Source organism: Podarcis gaigeae (genome assembly GCF_964106915.1).
Source record: "Podarcis gaigeae genome assembly, chromosome: 3".
In the NCBI taxonomy this organism is placed as follows: domain Eukaryota; kingdom Metazoa; phylum Chordata; class Lepidosauria; order Squamata; family Lacertidae; genus Podarcis; species Podarcis gaigeae.
Genome location: NC_139680.1, coordinates 82,294,459 through 82,314,162, shown reverse-complemented (window position 1 = coordinate 82,314,162; position 19,704 = coordinate 82,294,459). Strand labels below are relative to the sequence as shown.

The window sequence follows — 19,704 nt, the reverse complement described above, 5'->3', positions numbered from 1 at the left end:
TACACTGTATACCAATAACACATTGTGAACAGCATTTTCTTTGTGCATAACCAGGGCTAAGAAGAGGCAAATTTTAGCATACCTATCTCCTTCCAATTTTGGTATATCTGAACAGCTAGATGAATCTTCTATCCATGCTATTGTTGGTCTTCTTGAGTCGACCCCTGAGCTCTGCTCTCCAGACAACACAAGCTGTTGTACAATTACTGGATCATAAGCATTGATCTCAAATTTTAAGTGCACCTAAGCAAATCCAAAAACATAATGCGATTTAGAAAGACATCCCCATCTAGCAAAATTAGCATTAGAACTCTTAAAATATGAGATACCTTCATAAGTTTTGAAACATCCCATATACAGATCTTTCCTCGTTTTGTTGCAGCAGCTAAAAAGTGAGGACAGCTCCCCGATCCAAAGCAGACTATTCTGTCTGTGCCATCTGTACAAGGAAACTGCGCTGGACTTGTTGCCAGCGTGACCGAGAGGGGCACATTTTGCGTGTGCTCGCCTTTCACAAATGGGCAGTTTGGGGAATGTCTTTCATGTTCAGACCTTAATGGATTAGAAAAATAAGTGTTTAAATGCAACAGCATAAGCTTGTCTCATCAACTTTCTTGATGCACACAGGCTAGGATCCTTAGCACCTTAACACACAAAGTATATTAAAATACATAAATTGGAAGCACTTGTCTGCTTTGAGAAAACATTGTTCTTAAAATGGCTACAATTTTCACTACAATAATTACTGTAGAATGAGTACTGCTGGCAAATAACTGTTTTCTCATTTTAAAAGTTTGTGTGTGTACATATTAATTTATGTATATACTACTCTTTCCTCAAGCCACAGAGTGGTTTACAACAGGTATATAAGATAAAAATCCACAAATAAGACAATACTTAGAAAACACGTATCACTAAAAAGCAATTACTAATAGTAGCAGCAATGAGATCTCTCCTCCAAATGCCTGCCCTAGCCTTCCTAAAACTATAAACATATGTGAACAACGCACCTGAGTAGGGAGATACTTTTAATTAAGGATAACATAAAAAAAAAACAAATAATGGGTATTGCTCACCAGATGCAAAGCTACATTTTAAGCTTTTTATCCATTTTAAGTTTTTTTACCTGTTGGACTGGCTAAAGATCTACATAGACCAAATATAGTTTCCTATCTAAAATACTGTATTTGTAATTGAAAGCAAAAAGCATATATCAAATATTTTATTCTCACCAAGGTTCATCTGTTGGCTCCCAGCACACCAAACACACACTACATGTAAAACACATGGCTCTGTCATCTCCTGATGAGGCAGGCTGTTAGGAGCAGGGAGGGAAAGAGAGAGAAAATACAAAGTTGTAAGAACACATCAAAATTGTAATGAGCTACCTAGGCCATTTAGTATATAAACTGAATTGGGAGTAAGCCTCATTGAAGTGGTATTATTACTTCCAAGTAAAAATACATAGGATTGTACTATGTAACACACTCGTTAACCAGGTTCCCGAAAAATGACACAAATAATTCTATGTTCTCAAGGATGCAGCATGGCAAACCACCTTTAAATATGAGATCCAAAAGCAATTTCGCATATGGCATGTGAGCCTGTTTCAAGAAGGGGAAGATCAAATACATCCCATGGCATGTGTCAAACCCTAGGAAACAATTAACTCATGAGTAGCCAATTTGATGTCATCTAATACCCCAGATCATTGTCTGCTGACAGTTGGAGAACAAGAACATCCATGCTAGGTAGCCTGGTTTAAATTTTGAAATCACAACTCTACCTCAATAATGTTAACCTAAGGATTTTCTGGCTTTCTATTATCAAGATACCCTTCCCCATGATTCTCTCTCTAAAGGGACCCTGTACACCCAGCATGCAACTTCTGCATATTAGAGATAATTTGGGGTGAGAGTACCCTTAAAATGCATTGTAAATATTAATGTTCTGCAAACCAAGGGAGGGTCTTGCCAATGATGGTGCACCAGATGAGGAAGACGCTCCCCTCCAAGGTATGTCTGATGCAGATTTATGAGTTTTTGGTACCTGATGAAGAGATACCTGTTCCCGCAGGTGTTTGCTAGACACTAGTGCCTGTTATTATTCTAGTAGTTTCTTTTGGCTGTTGAGGATATCATGATCATAGAAAATCAACTGAAAACAATGAACCTAAATAGTTTAAATCCATTTATTTTAAAGGTTACTCTCCATGACTTCGTTAGATATCATAGAATCACAGAACTGTAGAGTTGGAAGGCACCACGAGGGTCATCTAGTCCAGCCCCCTGCAATGCAAGGATCTTTTACTCAACATGGGGCTCAAACCCATGACCCCGAGATTAAGAGTCTCATGTTCTGCCAACCGAGCGATCTTTTATTATGTGCACTGTATTTTATATCTGTTGCTTTGGGTTTGCTGTTCCATCAAGAGAGGGTAATATTTTAAATAAAATAAAAATAATGTTGCTGGTGGAAGATCTTTCTGGTAGATCTGTTTGCTATTACTCATCTTCTCTTTGAAAACAACTCACAGGTTTCCTTGGAAGATAATTCAAAAACCACTGCTATAGCTCAACATCGTTTTGGTCTGTCTCATTCAAGAACAGTAATTAAAGTTTTAAGAATAGCATATTGTTCTTGGCTGGAGCCAAAGAAAACAGTTCCAAATACTATACTTCTAAACAAAGGCTGGAAATAAGTATTTCACAACTTTTGCTCCTCTATATAGAGTATTTTATTTTTATTATTTTTATTTATTAGACATTCAAAGATCACAGGGTGGTTCACAACATAAAAACACAAAAAGAGAACAAGAATACATAAAAAACAACCCTTAACACCCCTCCCACAAAAAACATTTAAAGGGCCATAGAATGTTAATCTGCCAAAGGCCTGGTTATAGAGAAATGTTTTCACTTGGCACATAAAGATATGTAAAGGAGGCACCAGGTGAGCCTCCCTGGGGAGAGCATCCCACAAACAGGGATCAACAGAGCCAGACTGATACCCAGAGAGAACTTGCTGCAAGACAGACCCAAAAAAGAAAATAACAGAACACCTCTAGTCATCACATACAGCTCCCAAGTTAAAACAGTACAACGCATCATCAGAGATCTACAACCTCTCCTGGACAATGACAGTTCTCTTTCTCAAGCTCTGGGAGGAAGACCTTTCATTGCCTACAGACAGCCACCCAGTCTTAAACAACTCCTAACCCACAATAATACTACAACCAGACCTAACACGGACACTGGCACCAGAGCCTGCAATAAACCCAGATGCCAACTTTGCTGCCACATACACCCGGACAACACCATTACTGGCCCCAACAACATCACACATACCACCTCAGGACTATTTAATTGCTCATCGTCTAACATTGTGTATGCCATCAAATGCCAACAGTGTCCTTCAGCTCTCTATATTGGACAAACAGGCCAGACCTTACGCCAAAGAATAAACGGACATAAATCGGACATCAGGAATCACAAGACAGAGAAACCAGTAGGAGAACACTTCAATCTCCCAGGACATTCTATACAAGATCTCAAAGTAGCTGTTTTACTACAAAGGAATTTCAGAAATAGACTGGAAAGAGAAGCTGCTGAATTACAACTTATCACCAAACTTAAAACCATGGAGAAACCTGGTCTGAACAAAGACCTTGGATTCTTATCTCATTATACATGACAAAGCCATTTTTCACCTTTTCACCCCTTGCTTCTCCCTGTAAGACCTATTGCAGTCGTTAAGAGTCGTCAACAGGCTCATCACAGCTATCTGCCAACCACCCATTCCCACCACCCTTCTGAGTAATACCCCTCCCCACCTTCTCACTATATAGTGTATCTGAAGAAGTGTGCATGCACACGAAAGCTCATACCAAGAACTGACTTAGTTGGTCTTTAAGGTGCTACTGGAAGGAATTTTTTTTGTTTCTACAAATAGGGAGCCACTGCAGAAGAGGCCTGTTCTTGTGTTGCCACCCTCAAAACAAATAACCTCAGATGATGAACACAAGATTTGGTTTGGTTCCAATAGGAAGAGGTGGTCCAGTATTTTGATGCAATTGCCTTTCAAAAATAATTGCAAAAGTAATAAAATATGGAAAGTCAAATAATTACTTTACAAGAGTCATTATGTAACAATTTCCCCATCTTTCTATTTTGTGAGCTCTTGCAACAGCAACTAAAGTCACAATTTCACTTTATAGGTCCAAATAAAACAACAATCTAAACCAGCAGACACCTAGCAAATTGTCTTCCACAGTTATCATATTTGAACATTCAGCATCAAGAATATACTACATAACTGCAAATAATGACCATTTATAAAAGGTGCCGAAAATTTTACCTGATGGTAGAACCCAGCTTGAGCCATGGGATCTGGCTGTGCCCACCTATAACCTACATGAGGCCATGAAGTGAATGTTTCCCGTCTGTTAGCCTCACTATACATCAAAGACCTTTAAAAACAGAAAGTAGAAAGTGCAAGTTAAGGTGTGATAAGAGGCTGCTTAATTTTTGCAACATCCCACCCATCTGTAAGTTCTGCTGTCACAAAGAAGAAATATTATTCCCTATTTGCACCTTGTTCACACAACCAGAGATCACTTACATAACTGCCTGCCTCCCATTCCCTGATTCAAGGAGTTTCCTACCCATATATTAATTCCACCACCCATATTCTAACTTTCCACAATAAAAACAAACAACCTCTTCCACCCATGGGCACCTTTGCCTGCCACTAAAAGACATTTCCCAAAATGGAGATTTAGCATGTTAGGTCACAAGTCATGCAGGCTTGCTGTACTGTGTTACCAGTGGAGAGATTGATAAAGAGTACCACTCCACAAAAGCCTAGATATATACAACATACCAACTGCTCTAGGAATCTTCCTTGTGCATCCAAAGGGCGGGCAGGTGTTAATGTATGGGGCTTTCATCATGATTGTGCTTTGCAATCAGGTTTCTGGTCCTCATATAAGATGGATACATGACAACTGCTTGGTAATGCAGCCCATAGTCATACATACTGGTCCAAAAGGACTTGGACCAACAGAACTTCCTGCTCAGGCCCTCTGGGACTGCAAACCTACTGGGACTGTCAAGTCATCTGAAAGACGAGAGCACGTGGCTAATGTCTCTATTTGGCTTGGCAGCTTACAGGTTATAAATGGGTCTACCCCCATTCATAAACATTTGTGTTGCAACTGAATACACACTAGCAAGTTGTACTTTCCCCTTCTTCTAACCATCCTACCATCAACAAATTCACTCCTCTTCAAGCCATCTAGAGAAATAAGGTTAAAATGGCACCCTAAAATCCTCTCACCATCCCACTTAAATTATTTCTTCCATTCAAATTCATTCCAAATGTGTTTATATTGGAAACTCCTGAAAGTCACATGCACAAAAGCAACAGATTGCAACAGATAAATTATCTTTTCCATACCTATCTACTGATCGGCCAGGCCCCACACCAAGTTCAGGTCGTGCACTGGGCAAGAGGTACGATAATCTATCCATCACAGATGAGGCTACAGGTAAGGCAGCAATATTTTGATTTATCTTCTTGAGTTCATTTACAATGGCACTGGCGACAGACTTCAATACATGATGCGGGAGATGGAACATAACCGTTGCCCACTACGAAGAGAAAAAGCAATGTAGTATGTATATACTTATATGTATGTATATACATATATATACACACAATATTGGACATGTGCATCAGGTCTATATGGAGATCCTCAAAATTTGTCAGCATGGACCATTTAAACAGCAACGATTCCACTACTTTGAGATGTGGAAAGAACTGGTATTACAGATTGTGACTAATCAGACCTTTGAAGTTTCACACAGTATAGGACAAACTAGGGAATGTGAAAAGCATAAAAAAAAATCAAAATTAATAACAGCTTGACTCCTACTTCTAAGAATACAGTGGTACCTTGGTTTGCGAACATAATGCGTTCAAAAACCAAAGCGTGGCTTCTGATTGGCTGCAGGAGCGTCCTGCAGCCAATCAGAAGCCACAGAAGCTGCACTGGATGTTCAGCTTCTGAAAATCATTTGAAAACCGGAACACTCACTTCCGGGTTTTGATCATTCGGGAGCCAAGCCGTTCGGCTTCCAAGGTATGACTGTACTGGGAAAGGGACCTCCCTGATTTTGAGAATAAAACATTCCATTGTAGGAGGTTCCCCAACCCCCGGAAGATACTTTTCCGCAGGCACAAAGTGGTGTAGCTGAAAGTGGTTTACTCAGGTCAGGCCACTTTCTGTAGCCCTCCTGTCTTGCTACTGTATCTTGCACTGGGATTCAGGGAAACTCAAAGACCAGAGCAGAAATTGGGTCAGTTTCACCAATTAATCCAAAATACAAAGAATTATGCTAACACTTGGTAAAGGTCATTCCTCAAAAACAGTGCAAATATGCACCCACGTAGACTTAACACAGCTGATAGAGAGAAACAAGCCTTTTACAAACTGATTAAAACACTTTTTTATTTTTCCTTTCCAAAATTTAAAGCGAGTAGCTTTAAGGTAAACAAGAAAGACTAGTAAACTTCCTTCTTTTAAGATTAAGCCAGACGCATGTCATAGGTGGTTTTAAGCAATAAGAAAATTACTGAAGTGGTAGCTGACTCCCAGAAAAGTCCCCTGCATGGATTTATGGCATGACTGAGCCTTATATGGTTAAGGGGAACAAGGTTGTGCCCCTGGTCCCACCAAGACACTACCCCTGCCTGTCCAGCTCTCCACACCCCAGATCTACTGTGCATTAAAGCAAAGGTCTACATGGGGAGCCAGCTTATTTGTGGAAACTTCTCCATGCAATCAGGAGACCCAAGCACATAGAGGAGCCTTTCCAAGTACACCCAGCTCCCCTGTCAGATCTTTTCTCAACATACTGAGGTTTAGAGGCAGAGCTGCCAAGAAGGCACAATGTCAGGACATGGCGAGAGCCGCAGCTCCACTTCCCTTTAATCATGGAGTCTCTTCACATAATAATTGTGGGGAGAAGGCAAAAACACAAAAACATGCATTGAGTTCTCTATCCTTTACATGTTATTGCGGCATGCAATTCTGTTCATTATTCAGGTTTAAGCCCTGAAAGATAAATTAACTGCATATGACAACAAAAACCTGTAAAGAAACTTCCAACAACATGCAACAGAAACAGCCAAGAGGTTATCCTTCTAGCATTTGAAAGATTTGAACGGATAAATCTCTTACCTTTGCAACTTTGTGGTTTGCTGCTGTTTCATGTGAGGTATTTTTTAAGCCATCTTTCAATTGTGCGAGAAACAAATCATACCCCTCTGTGCTTGACACATCTACCTTCTCGATGCATGCAGATAACAGTTGTTGAGCCTAAGATGTGCGAAATATGTTAGAAATGTCTAAGACCAGATCAAAAGATCAGTCCTCATTCAGTATTATTTGTTTAATTTCCTACATCCCTACAAGTTTTACAAACCAATGTATTAGATACCCGTTCATTATCAAAGTTATTTTTTTAATATTCAAAGGCTTATCAAAGCTTTGCAGATGCTGGTTCTAGTTATAAATTCAAGGCAGCAAAGTTTAAGAAATCTATTCTACGTTGTACAAACATTAAATCTAGATAGCTCTGAGGCACACACTACTAATTTATTACTATTTATTGCATTTGTATCCTGCCTTTCTTCCAAGGAGCTCAAGGTCATATACATGACTTTTCCCCATTTTTACTTCCCAGAGTAGACCTGAGATACTAGTTTCTCAGACCCCAAGTATATTCAGGCCTTGCTGCTGCTCAGTCACTATATTTACCAGAAATGTTCTCAGATGCTATTTATATTTATTAATTTGGAGCATTTACTTCTCCCACCCCAGAAATATTCCTGTGGATATTCATGGATCTAACTCCAAGTAATTAAGAGATAGATAACCCAAAAGGAACTCCATTAACAGTATAAATATGAACAATTTCTGACATCTACTGAGCTGCCAGCCACCTGAAATCCCAAAGGCAGAATAAGGCCTTGAGTTATTCACCAGCAAATTCCAATCAGGAAGGAGGTCCAGCCAGAGGCACAAAGGGCACCCAGCAGAAGAGAAAACAATTTACTACCACTTCCAAAAGCTTGCCTGACCTTTGATATTAACAAAATTTACTCATTCGTGGCGGAAGAACATTGATATTAGAGGAAAAACATTGAGCTACAGTTTGAACATTAGAAAAGAGCAAGGTAATAGTAGGCAGCTAATGGTTTCATTTATTCATTTCAATTTGTAGCCAATTTTCCCCTCTAACTCAGTATTATATACACAAAGTGGCAGCTGCTCTCTAGGATTTCAGACAGCAACATTTCTCAATCTTACCAGGAGATACTACAGATCAAACCTGGGATCTTCTGCATTTGGAGCATGGGTACTACTGAGCCACACCATTCACCATTCCTACTGCTAAACTCAACTGAAGCCCCACCAGTGTGCCATGATATCAACAGATATATTGTGAGCAAGCTTTTGTGGGCTAGAGCCCACTTCAGACCCTTCAAATGTTAGTTGGCAGCTATGCAGATACATAGATAACAGAGTGGGGGAAATGTACACAGTGGGACTAAGAGACCATGAAGAGCAAGAAGGATAGTGTCTGACTATTGTACGTAAAGTTTAAAATGTATGCAAGATAAGCATAATAACTATTCAGAACAGCAGTAGTGGGTCATAATACAATCTTCCTAGCTTTGCTTTGCCAACATATGCTAACCCATTTAACAGGAGGGGAAACTATTGTTTTGATCTAAATTTAAATTATTCTTAAATAGAATCAAGCTCATGGTAACACTGGTAACCAGGTTTATGTAAATATACACTTTCGAAATGTTATAGTAAAACACACAGCGACCCCTGGTATTTCTGTTGATTCTTACATAGTGCCCTCACAGCATGCATCTCAACTCATTGGGACACATTGAGAAATTGGGGTAGGCCAGGGAAGTCAAGAACCTATTCCTATGCAATTTACAAAAAATCCACTTAGCATCTTCAAGCAATTCTTACTCATATCAGTCCAGACAGGCAAGCATCTATTTAAATACACATTCTCATCCACTAGTTATTTATTGGTGTACTCAAGAAAGGTTCACCTAATACTACCAAATCCAGCAGCAGCTAGTAATTTTTAATCTGAATATTTTCCAAATAGCCAATATAGTCTTTAAAATAAAGGAAAAGCTATGGATGGGTATTTTCATGAACACATAAGATTTAAACATCGCTCTGTCTCTGAAACAGGCAGCACATAAAGATATTACAGTATATGATCTCAATGATCAGGAATGTATGTATGGGAGAAGGGACTTCAAAAGCACCCTAGATCAAAACTATACAGGGTTTTAAAAAGGAAAAAACAGGATATTAAAATTAGCCTGGAAACAAACTGACAACCCATAGTGCTCTTGCTGTATTGGTGTTATATGCTCCTAGACTCTAAACTCTAACACTCCTCAGCAACACTAACATATTCTGAAACAACTGAAGTTTCCAAACTGCTTCATGGTTGCTCTATGTATAATACATTATACAGTCCAGTTGACAGTTTACCAGGGCATGTACAAACTGAACACATAAGGAGCAACTACAGTATTGCACCCTACAGCAGCAACAACAACAACAACCCTACAATGTATTCTAAAATAATCAATATGTATTACTGCTCTGATACAGACACGTGTAAAATGTTATCCACTAGGCGCACAGTTTAAGCAAAACTAGGAGCCAAGAAAAAATACTGCAGTGATAGTAACAGCTCTAACTACTTACCTCTGTCACTGGCAATTCAAGCTGAACCACATCATCTTGCTTAGAAACAGGTGTTTGCAGAGCTGTGTCTAACAGCAAGATACCATTCAGATCTTTCCTACATCCAACTGCATAATCATCCACAAAGATTACTTTATCCACAGCAGAAATGTACTGACATTTCACCCGTCCACCTGGCTTAGCTGTAAAGAGTAAAAAGAGAACTATGTTAAAACAATTATTCTTCAAATCTTATTAGTAGCTTTGGAGGAGAAATAATAACCACCCTGGCTTTTTAAAATCAAAAGCAATTAATCCTGTTGATGTCTTGGCTAATTGGAATTAGACTTATGGTCATACTTTACCAGCAGGGTAGGAGAGAGATTCTACTAGCTCCAATTCCAACAACTGTGTATGACTCTCTGCTTCCTAGCCTCCTCCTCCCAATAGTAGCTTCTATGAAGTCTTAAAAATCAAACTAAAAACTTGGAACATCTTCAGAAACATCCTGAAGTGGAACACAAGGTAATGCTATCCAAAAAAGAGATACACCACCACACATGTCTTTTACCTAAGCCTAAAGTGGATCTTTGGATAAGAACCACTGTTTTTTAGATAGTAATTACTATGTATTGCGTGACTTTAAGATGTTGTATTCTTCACACCAACAGAAGATTTTGGATCTTCGAACAACAACCAACTTTTTTCACAAGTGCACCAGGCTCACCATTTGAGAATACCACTTTGTGCTATATAATACATAAGGTAAAGGTAAAGGTAAAGGTACCCCTGCCCGTACGGGCCAGTCGTGTCCGACTCTAGGGTTGCATGCTCATCTCGCTCTAGAGGCCGTGAGCCGGCGCTGTCCGAAGACACTTCCGGGTCACGTGGCCAGCGTGACGAAGCTGCAGCTGGCGAGCCAGCACCAGCGCAGCACATGGAAACGCCGTTTACCTTCCCGCTATAAAGCGGTCCCTATTTATCTACTTGCACTTAAGAGTGCTTTCGAACTGCTAGGTGGGCAGGAGCTGGGACCGAACGACGGGAGCTCACCCCACCGCGGGGATTTGAACCGCCGACCATACGATCGGCAAGTCCTAGGCACTGAGGTTTTACCCACAGCGCCACCCGCGTAACACATATGCAGCGCCACCCGCATAATACATATGCAGCCCCAAACACCTTAAAGAGGTTTTGCTATTAGTCCACAAACACTTTCTGCCTGCGCTACTTATAATTCCACAACGACTGTGTTTTGAAGTTTCCAGCAGCCTCAAAACTTAATCATATTGCTACTTTATCTTATTCAACCTTCAAATTAAATTTCACAAATTGCACACAAAAATCTTACAAGGATTCATGGAACACATCTTCATCTGTATCAAGTTCCACAACCCTCCAGGATCTTTGGAACACCCCATTATCTAGTCAAAGTACTAAAGAGCTCAGCAATTTTCAGCTCTATCCAGTGAAAATCAGGTAGGCAGTGGGGAAGGGGGTGTACATTATGAAACTGCTGCCCATCTCCTGGCCCCTCCCCCACTAATCGATGCTGACAATTGCACTGCAATGGGGGGGGGGGAGAGTCATATGATAAGCCATGTTCATTAGGATGCTGGACCCAAACTACACTGGGATTCACTGGTTAAAACTAAAACTTCGAACTGTATGTGGAGGATGGTTGATGGGCTCACAGTTGCCACAGAATAATCAGAACCCAACAATGGGAGGTTGTGAGTTCTTCTTCACTGGAGGTTTTTATGCAGAGGTTGGATGGTCATCTGTCATGAAAGCTTTAGTTGACTAGATGACTCTTGGGGACTAGATGACCCTTGGGGTCCCTTCCAACTCTACAATTCCATGATTCTTAAAAAGCAGGCTGTGACATCTTACCAGCTGAAGCTCCTGGACATTTTTAATGGGAATACCCCTTGCACAGTGCATTGCAACAGCTGATCCTTCGATTACAAAAACATGAAAAATGGCAAGCCAATGTTTTCTAGAGTGGCCCGGCCAGCATAAAAATTATAAGAGATAAAAGGTGCTCAAACAACAGCTGTCACCTGATTCCATAAATAATGATGGTTCAGAAGCACTCCAAGTTATGAACGAGATCCAACAAACAACTCCAAATATGACAAACTCACCCCTCAAAGAAAGCATCCAAATCCCCACTAAATATTATTCCCATCTTGCCTACATTTAGTTTCAGCTTACTTTTCCACAACTGGCAAAATGGGATGGCTATGAGCACTGAAACCAATGCTCCTGTATCCATTAACACTTATAAAGCTCAATACTATCAGCATGCTACGCTTCACTGCGAATTTCTATCAGACTGTACAATTACCAGCATTGAATGAAAAATAATTCCTTTCAAAAGGGTTTATGTGCAGTGATATCTACACACGTTAGTGTTTCATGTAAGTGATATTTGCTACATGATAACATTAAAACCTCCTATTTGTATCATAATGAGTGACCAGAAACAATTATTCTTGGTTGTGTCAAATACTGAGGAACATGTATAGATTTCTCCACAACACCAAAAGCAAAACAAATGAAGGACATCATCACACTGCTAATTCTGTGTTCAGAAAAGAGCACAGGCAATCTGGCTTTAAATGCACATGAATCAGGCTTGCATGCCTGCAGGCAAAATTTGGCCACCACTGTTAATACTTGGCATGACAGGACTAACACAAAGTCGTGCAGCAGCCTTTATGAACCTGGTGCGCCTCCATATGTTTTGGGCTACAATGCCAATCAGCCCCTGTCAGCTGACTGCTCACTGGAATTGTTGTAGTCCAAAATAACTGAAGGGTACCAGGTTGGCAAACGCTGATTAAACAAGACAGAAGTAAAGAATGATCCAATTCAGCTCAAGTATGTATAAAGACCACTCCTTAAGACAGGTTGTAGTTGCAATTATTCCTAGACAGAATTATTATTCCTGGAAAGCATATGAAGTTCACCTGAAACTCAAAGTCAACATCTTTACTCAATATGTATAAGGGTGTTGCTTACAAGGTCAAGTTCATCTACAAAAAAGAAACTAGTAAAAGTGTTCAGCCAAAAGAATGAATGCTAATAACCCTTTCCCATCTAAGCTTTTCTTAGAAGTGAACCAAAAATACTATTTTCCTCAGGTGCAGCCCTTTTCTAACATCAACAGTCTGAAAGCCTACATCAAATCACATCTGTCCAACTGCATCACAATCCCCAGATTAGACTGGATGAATTCTGGAAGTTAATAAATTACTATTGATATGAGAAAACAGAACTCAAGACTACCTTATTTTTGTTATATTATTGTATTATTAACAACACTACTTAAAAATTGAATAAACACTCTCTTTAAACACATATGACTGAATACATAAGAATGCAAAAGAACTAAAATTATACTTAGGAATATAACCGCTTACACTGCTGAAGTTCCACAGAAGTCAATGGGACCAGTACACCAGTGTAAAGGGCAATCCTGAAGATAGGCTCAAATGCAGGCCAAATGTTAATGTATGGTGAAGAACCGACTGTCAGGGACATGTGACTCATGACCATGACCTGTATATAAAGTTTAGGACAAAATTAATCCTAAATAGTCATACTTTAAGAACAGAAAGGCATTCCCATGCACAAAGAATGTTGGTGGCATTACCGTGCATCCTCAAATGACATGTTTTAAGTACTTTCATATTTTTTACACATTAACTAAAATCCATACCTCTACTTGGCTTTAACTACCTTCTGGATTTTAATTCCTATTGCAAAGAGATCAGATATCACAACAAATTTAAGTAAAAAGCTACACTACATTTAAGATGTAAACTATTTTAAGGAAGTAGATCTTCAATAAGAATTAAAGACTTGTTTAGATGTGAAGCGTCTTGACTTTTGCAGTTGTTGTCAGTACTGGTTCCCCATTTTTATTCCAGAATTTATTTTTAGTACTTGCCAATCATCTTCTAAATATACTTTGAAAAGCCGGGCAATTTCACAGGCTGAATATGTACACATCTATGCTTTTATAAAGAAATGTGGCAGGTGATTTCAAAGGTCACAAACAAAAATAAGTAGCTATCACACAACCCTCTCATCCGCCTTGCTACACCCCACTCTATAGGAGCTTAACCAAGCTAATTCGCTCATCAGGTCAACTTTTCATCTTTCCTGATGAATAAATATAAACTCAAGATTTGTTTTGATTTTAAGTACTTATTTCATACTAACATTTAGCCAGTAATTCTGCTCACAAAGAGCTGAACCCAAGCTTGCCTGCAGGAGAATTAGCCATTTCCACTACTGATTTTTGGTGATTAATTTATTTTTTATTATTTATATACATCAAATTGGTTCATCCAAAGATCACAGGGTGATTCAGAACATAAAAATACAAAATCAGAAGTTGAACATATGTAGATGCCAAACAGCACCAGGGATAAAATTGAACCCTAACAAACCACACATTGAAGGCTCCACAGGGCCGAAAAACACTCCCTAAGCCAGGGGTCCCTCAGACACTGTCAAGGGCTGGACTATAGGTTTTTTAAAAAAATTAAATATCAAACCAGATCCCGACTTTCAGAGCATGTAAATCACATGGGAGGGAAGGGGGGGCACAAAACACCCACGCAGAAACCAGGGACATCGCCCTGCTACGCTCCAAGCAAAACTTCTCCCTCTGCCAATCAGCACAGGGCGAGGGGAGGCAAAGTTACTGACCCAGCTTTCCCAGCCTGGATCACTCTCTCTCTCTTTTCCAAGGGTGGCCCCAAGTCAAACACCCCGGCTCATTTGCATGACCTGATAGGGTGGCCACATGTAAACGAGCCGGGAGATGGTTGGCTGGGGGTTGGCAGGATAACTCCAGCTCGGGGAGCATTTTTGCCCCTCAGAGTGGCAGCGCTATGTGAAGAGAATGAGGAAGTGCACAAAGGGATTGTCCTGGGCAGAGGGGCTGCAAGTGCCCAGGTGGGCGAGGAGGGTGAAGCAGCACCACCGCCCTGAGGATTTGACTGCTGGAGTTACACTTACCGCAGGTTCCCCACAGGGCAGCCAGAGGAGCAGAGAAGCAAGGGAGCAGAGCGAGGAGGAGGAAGAGGATTGAAGGCTGCCTCTCCTGTTCCCCCTGTTGGATTTGTTTCTTTGCAGGGATCTGCAGCTGCAATATGACTCTGGAAGAGCTCGCTGGGGAGCACCAGACTTTCCGCAGCAGCTGCAGCTCAGCTTTATGATGCTCAGTGGTTGGAGGGACAGTTTGCCTAAACGCAGCGCGGAGACTGCAGCCAATCTGAAGCCGCGGCAATGTCGCAGAAGTCAGTCCCCGTGTGGCAAGACATTCGTGGCTTCATTTAAAGGAAATGCCACGCCAGTTTAGCTCAGCACGCAGGGACTGACCGAGTGGGTGGCAGGGTCCACAGGCCAGATTAACGAGCCTGGTGGGCCAGATCTGGCCCGCGGACCATAGTTTGAAGATCCCTGCCCTAAGCATTACCCTCTGGAAATGTCCATCCAAGTAGGACCGGAATCACTACAAAGCATTGTCACCACCTCTAGCTTGGACAGCCATAACAGAAGAATACCATGGTCATGACATTGAAAGCCACTGAGTGGTTGAGGAGAATTAACAGTGACACATTTCCCCTGTCTCTCACCCAACAGAGGTACTTGTACAGGGTGACCCAAGCAGTTTCTGTGCCAAAACCAGGCTTAAACCCTGATTGAAATAGATCAAGAAACTCCATTTCCTCCAAGAGCACCTGCATCACATCCCTGACCGTCTGTGCAAGAACCTTGCCCAAGAAGAAGAGACTGGCAACTGGCTGGTAGTCACTTAGGTTTGCCTAATCCAGAGATTAGGAGTGGTTTTACCATTGCCTCTTTTAAGCAAGCAGGGACCACCCCATCTCACAGAGAGGCATTAATAATCTCCCTGGCCTAGGCAGCTGCCCTGCCCACCCCCCCAGCTAGTTTTCATCAGCCAAGAGGGGAAAGGGAGAAGAGGGAAAATGGTCACCCTTACCAATCCAAGCACCCTGTCCACATCCTTAAGCCTTACTAACTGAAACTCGTCCCACACAACAGGACTAGATAGTGATGTGAACAGCCCTTGGGGTCATCTGCTGTAACAGTAATGTCAAGATCCCGGTGGATGCAAGTGATTTTATCCTCAAAATGATTGCAAACAAGTCACCGCAAGCTACCGTTGGTTCTGCCACCTCCTTCAGGCCAGACTGTAGAGGCCCTGCACTACCTGGAAAAGCTCTGCCAGATGACACAATGAGGATGCAATGGAGGCTGCAAAGTATCCCTTCTTTGCTGCCTTCAATGCACTAGGTAGGCTCAATGATGAGCCCTTACCAGTGCAATTACAATTGGCCAGTTTTCCTACAGTCTACAGCAACTCACCCTCCCTGACCCACAAGTCTGCCCTGATGCTGCACCAAGTACCAAGTTGGGTACAGGTGTGTGAGAACCTACCCTGCTCACCAATTCAGGTCTCAGTGATACAGACCATATTGGCCTCCTCAGCCATAATCAGATCAAAAATGAGGGCGGGCTTACTAGAATGGATCTGGCATTCAGCAACAGCAGCCACTGACCCAGGGGCCCGGCTGACAGGACAACCACAAATACCCAGGTTGGAATTTCTCACCCCAACCCACCATTGCCGCCTAACACTCAAATATCTGTTCCAGAGAGTTGAGGAACTAAACAAAACAGCATGGGAAGTGGTACTGAGGGCTGTAGTAGGAAAGGGGAAAGCAGCTCAAGTTATCTCTCCATCCATCTTCCTCCAGCGGAAGCCCTCACTAGATTAGAAACTCTTTTCCTAACGGAAGTCCTTCTGTTCACAGATCAGAAACTCTGGATGAAGCATAAAGTACAGACAAATATCCAGTGTGCACAGTGGGCAATCTACGGTTGGTTAGGAAAACTATGTGAATATCAGTAGAGGAAAAAGAAAATCAGTGTGCTGGCTATGGTGGTCTAGGATTGCACAGCTGAGCAAGGATTTGAGCAGTTCAACATTAGCTACAAGACCATAGTGGCTTTTTATAGACAGTATCATTTAACCTTCTTGTATTCTAAAATATTCTTCTATGTACACACTTTTGTTCCTGATAATTTTCAGTACTATCCTAGATATCTTTGGTTTTCTCCTATTTTGCATGAAATCAAACAACCCAAACCTTATGTGAACCGTCATGAGACCCCCGTGTATAGGGCGGTATATAAATTCAATCAATAATAATAATAATACACAAAACACAAAATGTGGTGCACAAATAATATACAAATCTTACATTTTCATCCCTTCTTCAGTAACACATGCTATTTTATTTTCTATATATTTACATTATTTAGATTATATGATATTAAACTGTCAAAGGGCTTAAGACGAATATCTTTAAAATACCAATAACATGTTTCTGTACAACTGTTTTCATCAACACAGAATGTTCAAAACATCAAAAGATTGATTTAGCTATAACACCATAAGCCATAATATATCAGAAGCAGAAGAGTAGTTTTTCCATACTACTATCTTTATTTTAAAACTTGGTATTTCTAAGTCAATGTATCCAAGAAATAAACCTGATTTAATTCCTACACGAGATCCTAAATGGAAGTGCTTTTGGTATCCTTAACTGAGTACAATCCGAACACAGATTACCACATCCATTTTGCCATGCACAGAAACACAACACAGAGAAACCACAGCCAATCCTGGCTGGCTAACACATACAAAGGCAGCCAAACACATGCATGTGTGTCACAAGCAATGATCTTCTATTTCCTACAGAAAAGAGCTTTAAGCTTCCACCTTTTTGTAAAGAGAAAAAACCCTGCTCCCCACCCCAACCCCATAGGTACAGGCTCTGTCTTTAGAGACTTGTCTGGGAAGCAAGAGCGGGAACAACCGAGATTTTAAAGCGAGAGATATATAGGGGGAGGAAAAGAGAAAGCGCTTAAAAGAGAAAGGAAACCCTTTGGGAAGGCCCGGATGACGACAGGCAACTTCGGACTCCCAAAGCCACCTCCCTCCCTCCCTTCCCACCCACTCGCTTTAACAGCCCCGGCCGGCTCCTCGTCCCTCTCCTGACTTCCTCGAAAGTAGGGAAGGAGAACGGAGGAAGGGTGGGCACAAAGACGCCGGCTCACCTTCGGGCTATGTCAGCTGAGGAAAGGGACTTCCAGGCCCAAGAGCCCAACCGCCACATTAGCAACCCAGCCGGGAGGAGGGGGGAGAGACTTGGGAGCCTCAGCGGCGTCTCCTCCCGCCGCCCTCCCCCCCCCGGCTTCCCTTTCCTTCACCCTCCCTCCCCCTCCCCCCCCCCGGCCGCCGGGCCCGGTTTCGAGGCCTGACCCGGCCTCCTCGCCCCCTCACCGCTGAGCGCCGACGCCTGCAGCGTCGCCCCTGAGGTGCCGTCGATGACTTTGATGGCGCCGTGGGCGGTCACGGCCAGGATGGCGTTAAGCGCAGGGTGGTAACAGAGGCTGCAGAGCCCGTCGGCGTCGCAACGCAGGCAGCCGTCCCGCAGCAGGAGCCACTCGCAGAGGCCCGGCCCGGGGCCCGTCGACACCGGCCCCGGCGCCGAGGAACAAGACGCTCCCCCGACCTCCTCCGCCGCCATCGCGCAGGACAAGAGGCCCGGCGGGGCCGCTCAGTGACAGTCCCGAAAGGAGCCGCCGCCGCCACCACCAGTCAGCATCCGGGTCCGGAGAAGGGGGGGAGGGAAAAGGGAGAGGGGGAAAGAGAGACAGAGAGAGAGAAAGGGAGCGAGCCGAACGTCGGCGCCGGCAGGAAGTGACGTTGCCACGCCGGATGCGGAATGCCGACAAAAGAGAACCGGCTTCGCGAACCGGAATTGGAGCGAAGGGGTTAATTAAGGGGGGGAAAGGAAAAAGAAAACCCCCACCCACCACCTGAGTGGCCAAAGAGACGCTTCTCGAGCGACGTCACTGGCTCACTTGACTCCGCCCAATTTCGTCTTGTTACGCATTCTTTCCCGACAGGCTCCGCGCGTCCAGCAGTATAAACAGTAGCTGAGGTGCTTGTTGGTTGCGCGGTGCTAGGAAGTGGTGCGCTTGTTTTTTTGCCGTAGAGAGAAAAGGAAGAAAAGAAAAGCAGGGCGGGTCTCTATTAAAAGGACGATTGTCGTAGAAAAAATATCCTGTTTTGTGCATCAGGATTTATTTATTTTTTTACTCGTACACATTTCTTCGTGCTGGACTTGGCAGCTGCGTTTTGAGCGCTGTCTTTTCACGAACCGCCTCCCCCCCGCCCCCCGTTTTGTGTGGCCTCCGGGAATAAAATACTGTATTGGCTTACTTATAAGCGCAGCCCGAGCATCAGAGAGGATCGTCCTAAAAAAAGCCAGGGCAGAAACACTCGCCGCGTGGGTTTCCTTCATTTTCACAAGTGGCCCGGGATTGTGTGTGGCGGGAACACAATACCTAACCCAGGTGGGATGGGAGTTAACAGAAAACCGCACCTCGTTTAATATTGGCTTACTGACTTTGGTATCTTTCCCGCACCTGTCTCCAGATACCTCCACATCGCTTCATTCTTTCCTGGTCCAATGCAGTTGGAATAATACTGAAATGAGGCTTTATAAACATTCACAGCAAGTCCTAGTCTGTTACTTTTGAGCTTAGAGCATGTTCCACACATTTTTATTTAGGCTTTTGGTTTCTGGGTTAGCATGAAGTTCTAGTTTTTCCTGTGAGGTTTGCCTAGCTATTCAAAATCAAAATTTTGTACGTGGCCTATAATTTTGCCCTTGATTTATAAACAGTGACATATGACTGAGCCTGCAGCTGTTTTCTAAACTCGTTATGGCATGCTGTCAGGGCTGAATTGTGCCTAACATCATGTTTTCAAACACTGGTTTTTC

The 19,704-nt window shown here is 42.4% G+C and overlaps 1 protein-coding gene across 18 annotated transcripts in view; it reads right to left on the bottom strand.

Annotated features, from left to right (window-relative positions):
* The window catches only part of BIRC6 (baculoviral IAP repeat containing 6), a 140,504-nt gene extending 121,656 nt beyond the window's left edge, over nucleotides 1–18,848 (bottom strand). For 16 of the 18 annotated variants that reach the window (XM_083731902.1, XM_083731914.1, XM_083731918.1 and 13 more), the window contains exons 1-8: nucleotides 18,195–18,847; nucleotides 9,821–10,002; nucleotides 7,244–7,381; nucleotides 5,458–5,651; nucleotides 4,357–4,468; nucleotides 1,233–1,315; nucleotides 330–552; nucleotides 83–243 (exon numbers count right to left, since the gene is read on the bottom strand). In XM_083731902.1, coding sequence (XP_083588028.1) covers nucleotides 83–243; nucleotides 330–552; nucleotides 1,233–1,315; nucleotides 4,357–4,468; nucleotides 5,458–5,651; nucleotides 7,244–7,381; nucleotides 9,821–10,002; nucleotides 18,195–18,441 — 1,340 coding nt within the window. In that variant the 5' untranslated portion in view covers nucleotides 18,442–18,847. Of the gene's footprint in view, nucleotides 1–82; nucleotides 244–329; nucleotides 553–1,232; nucleotides 1,316–4,356; nucleotides 4,469–5,457; nucleotides 5,652–7,243; nucleotides 7,382–9,820; nucleotides 10,003–18,194 lie in introns of all 18 variants that reach the window. The other 2 variants (XM_083731912.1, XM_083731906.1) reach the window with 1 other exon arrangement.
* Between the last annotated feature and the right edge of the window lie 856 nt (nucleotides 18,849–19,704).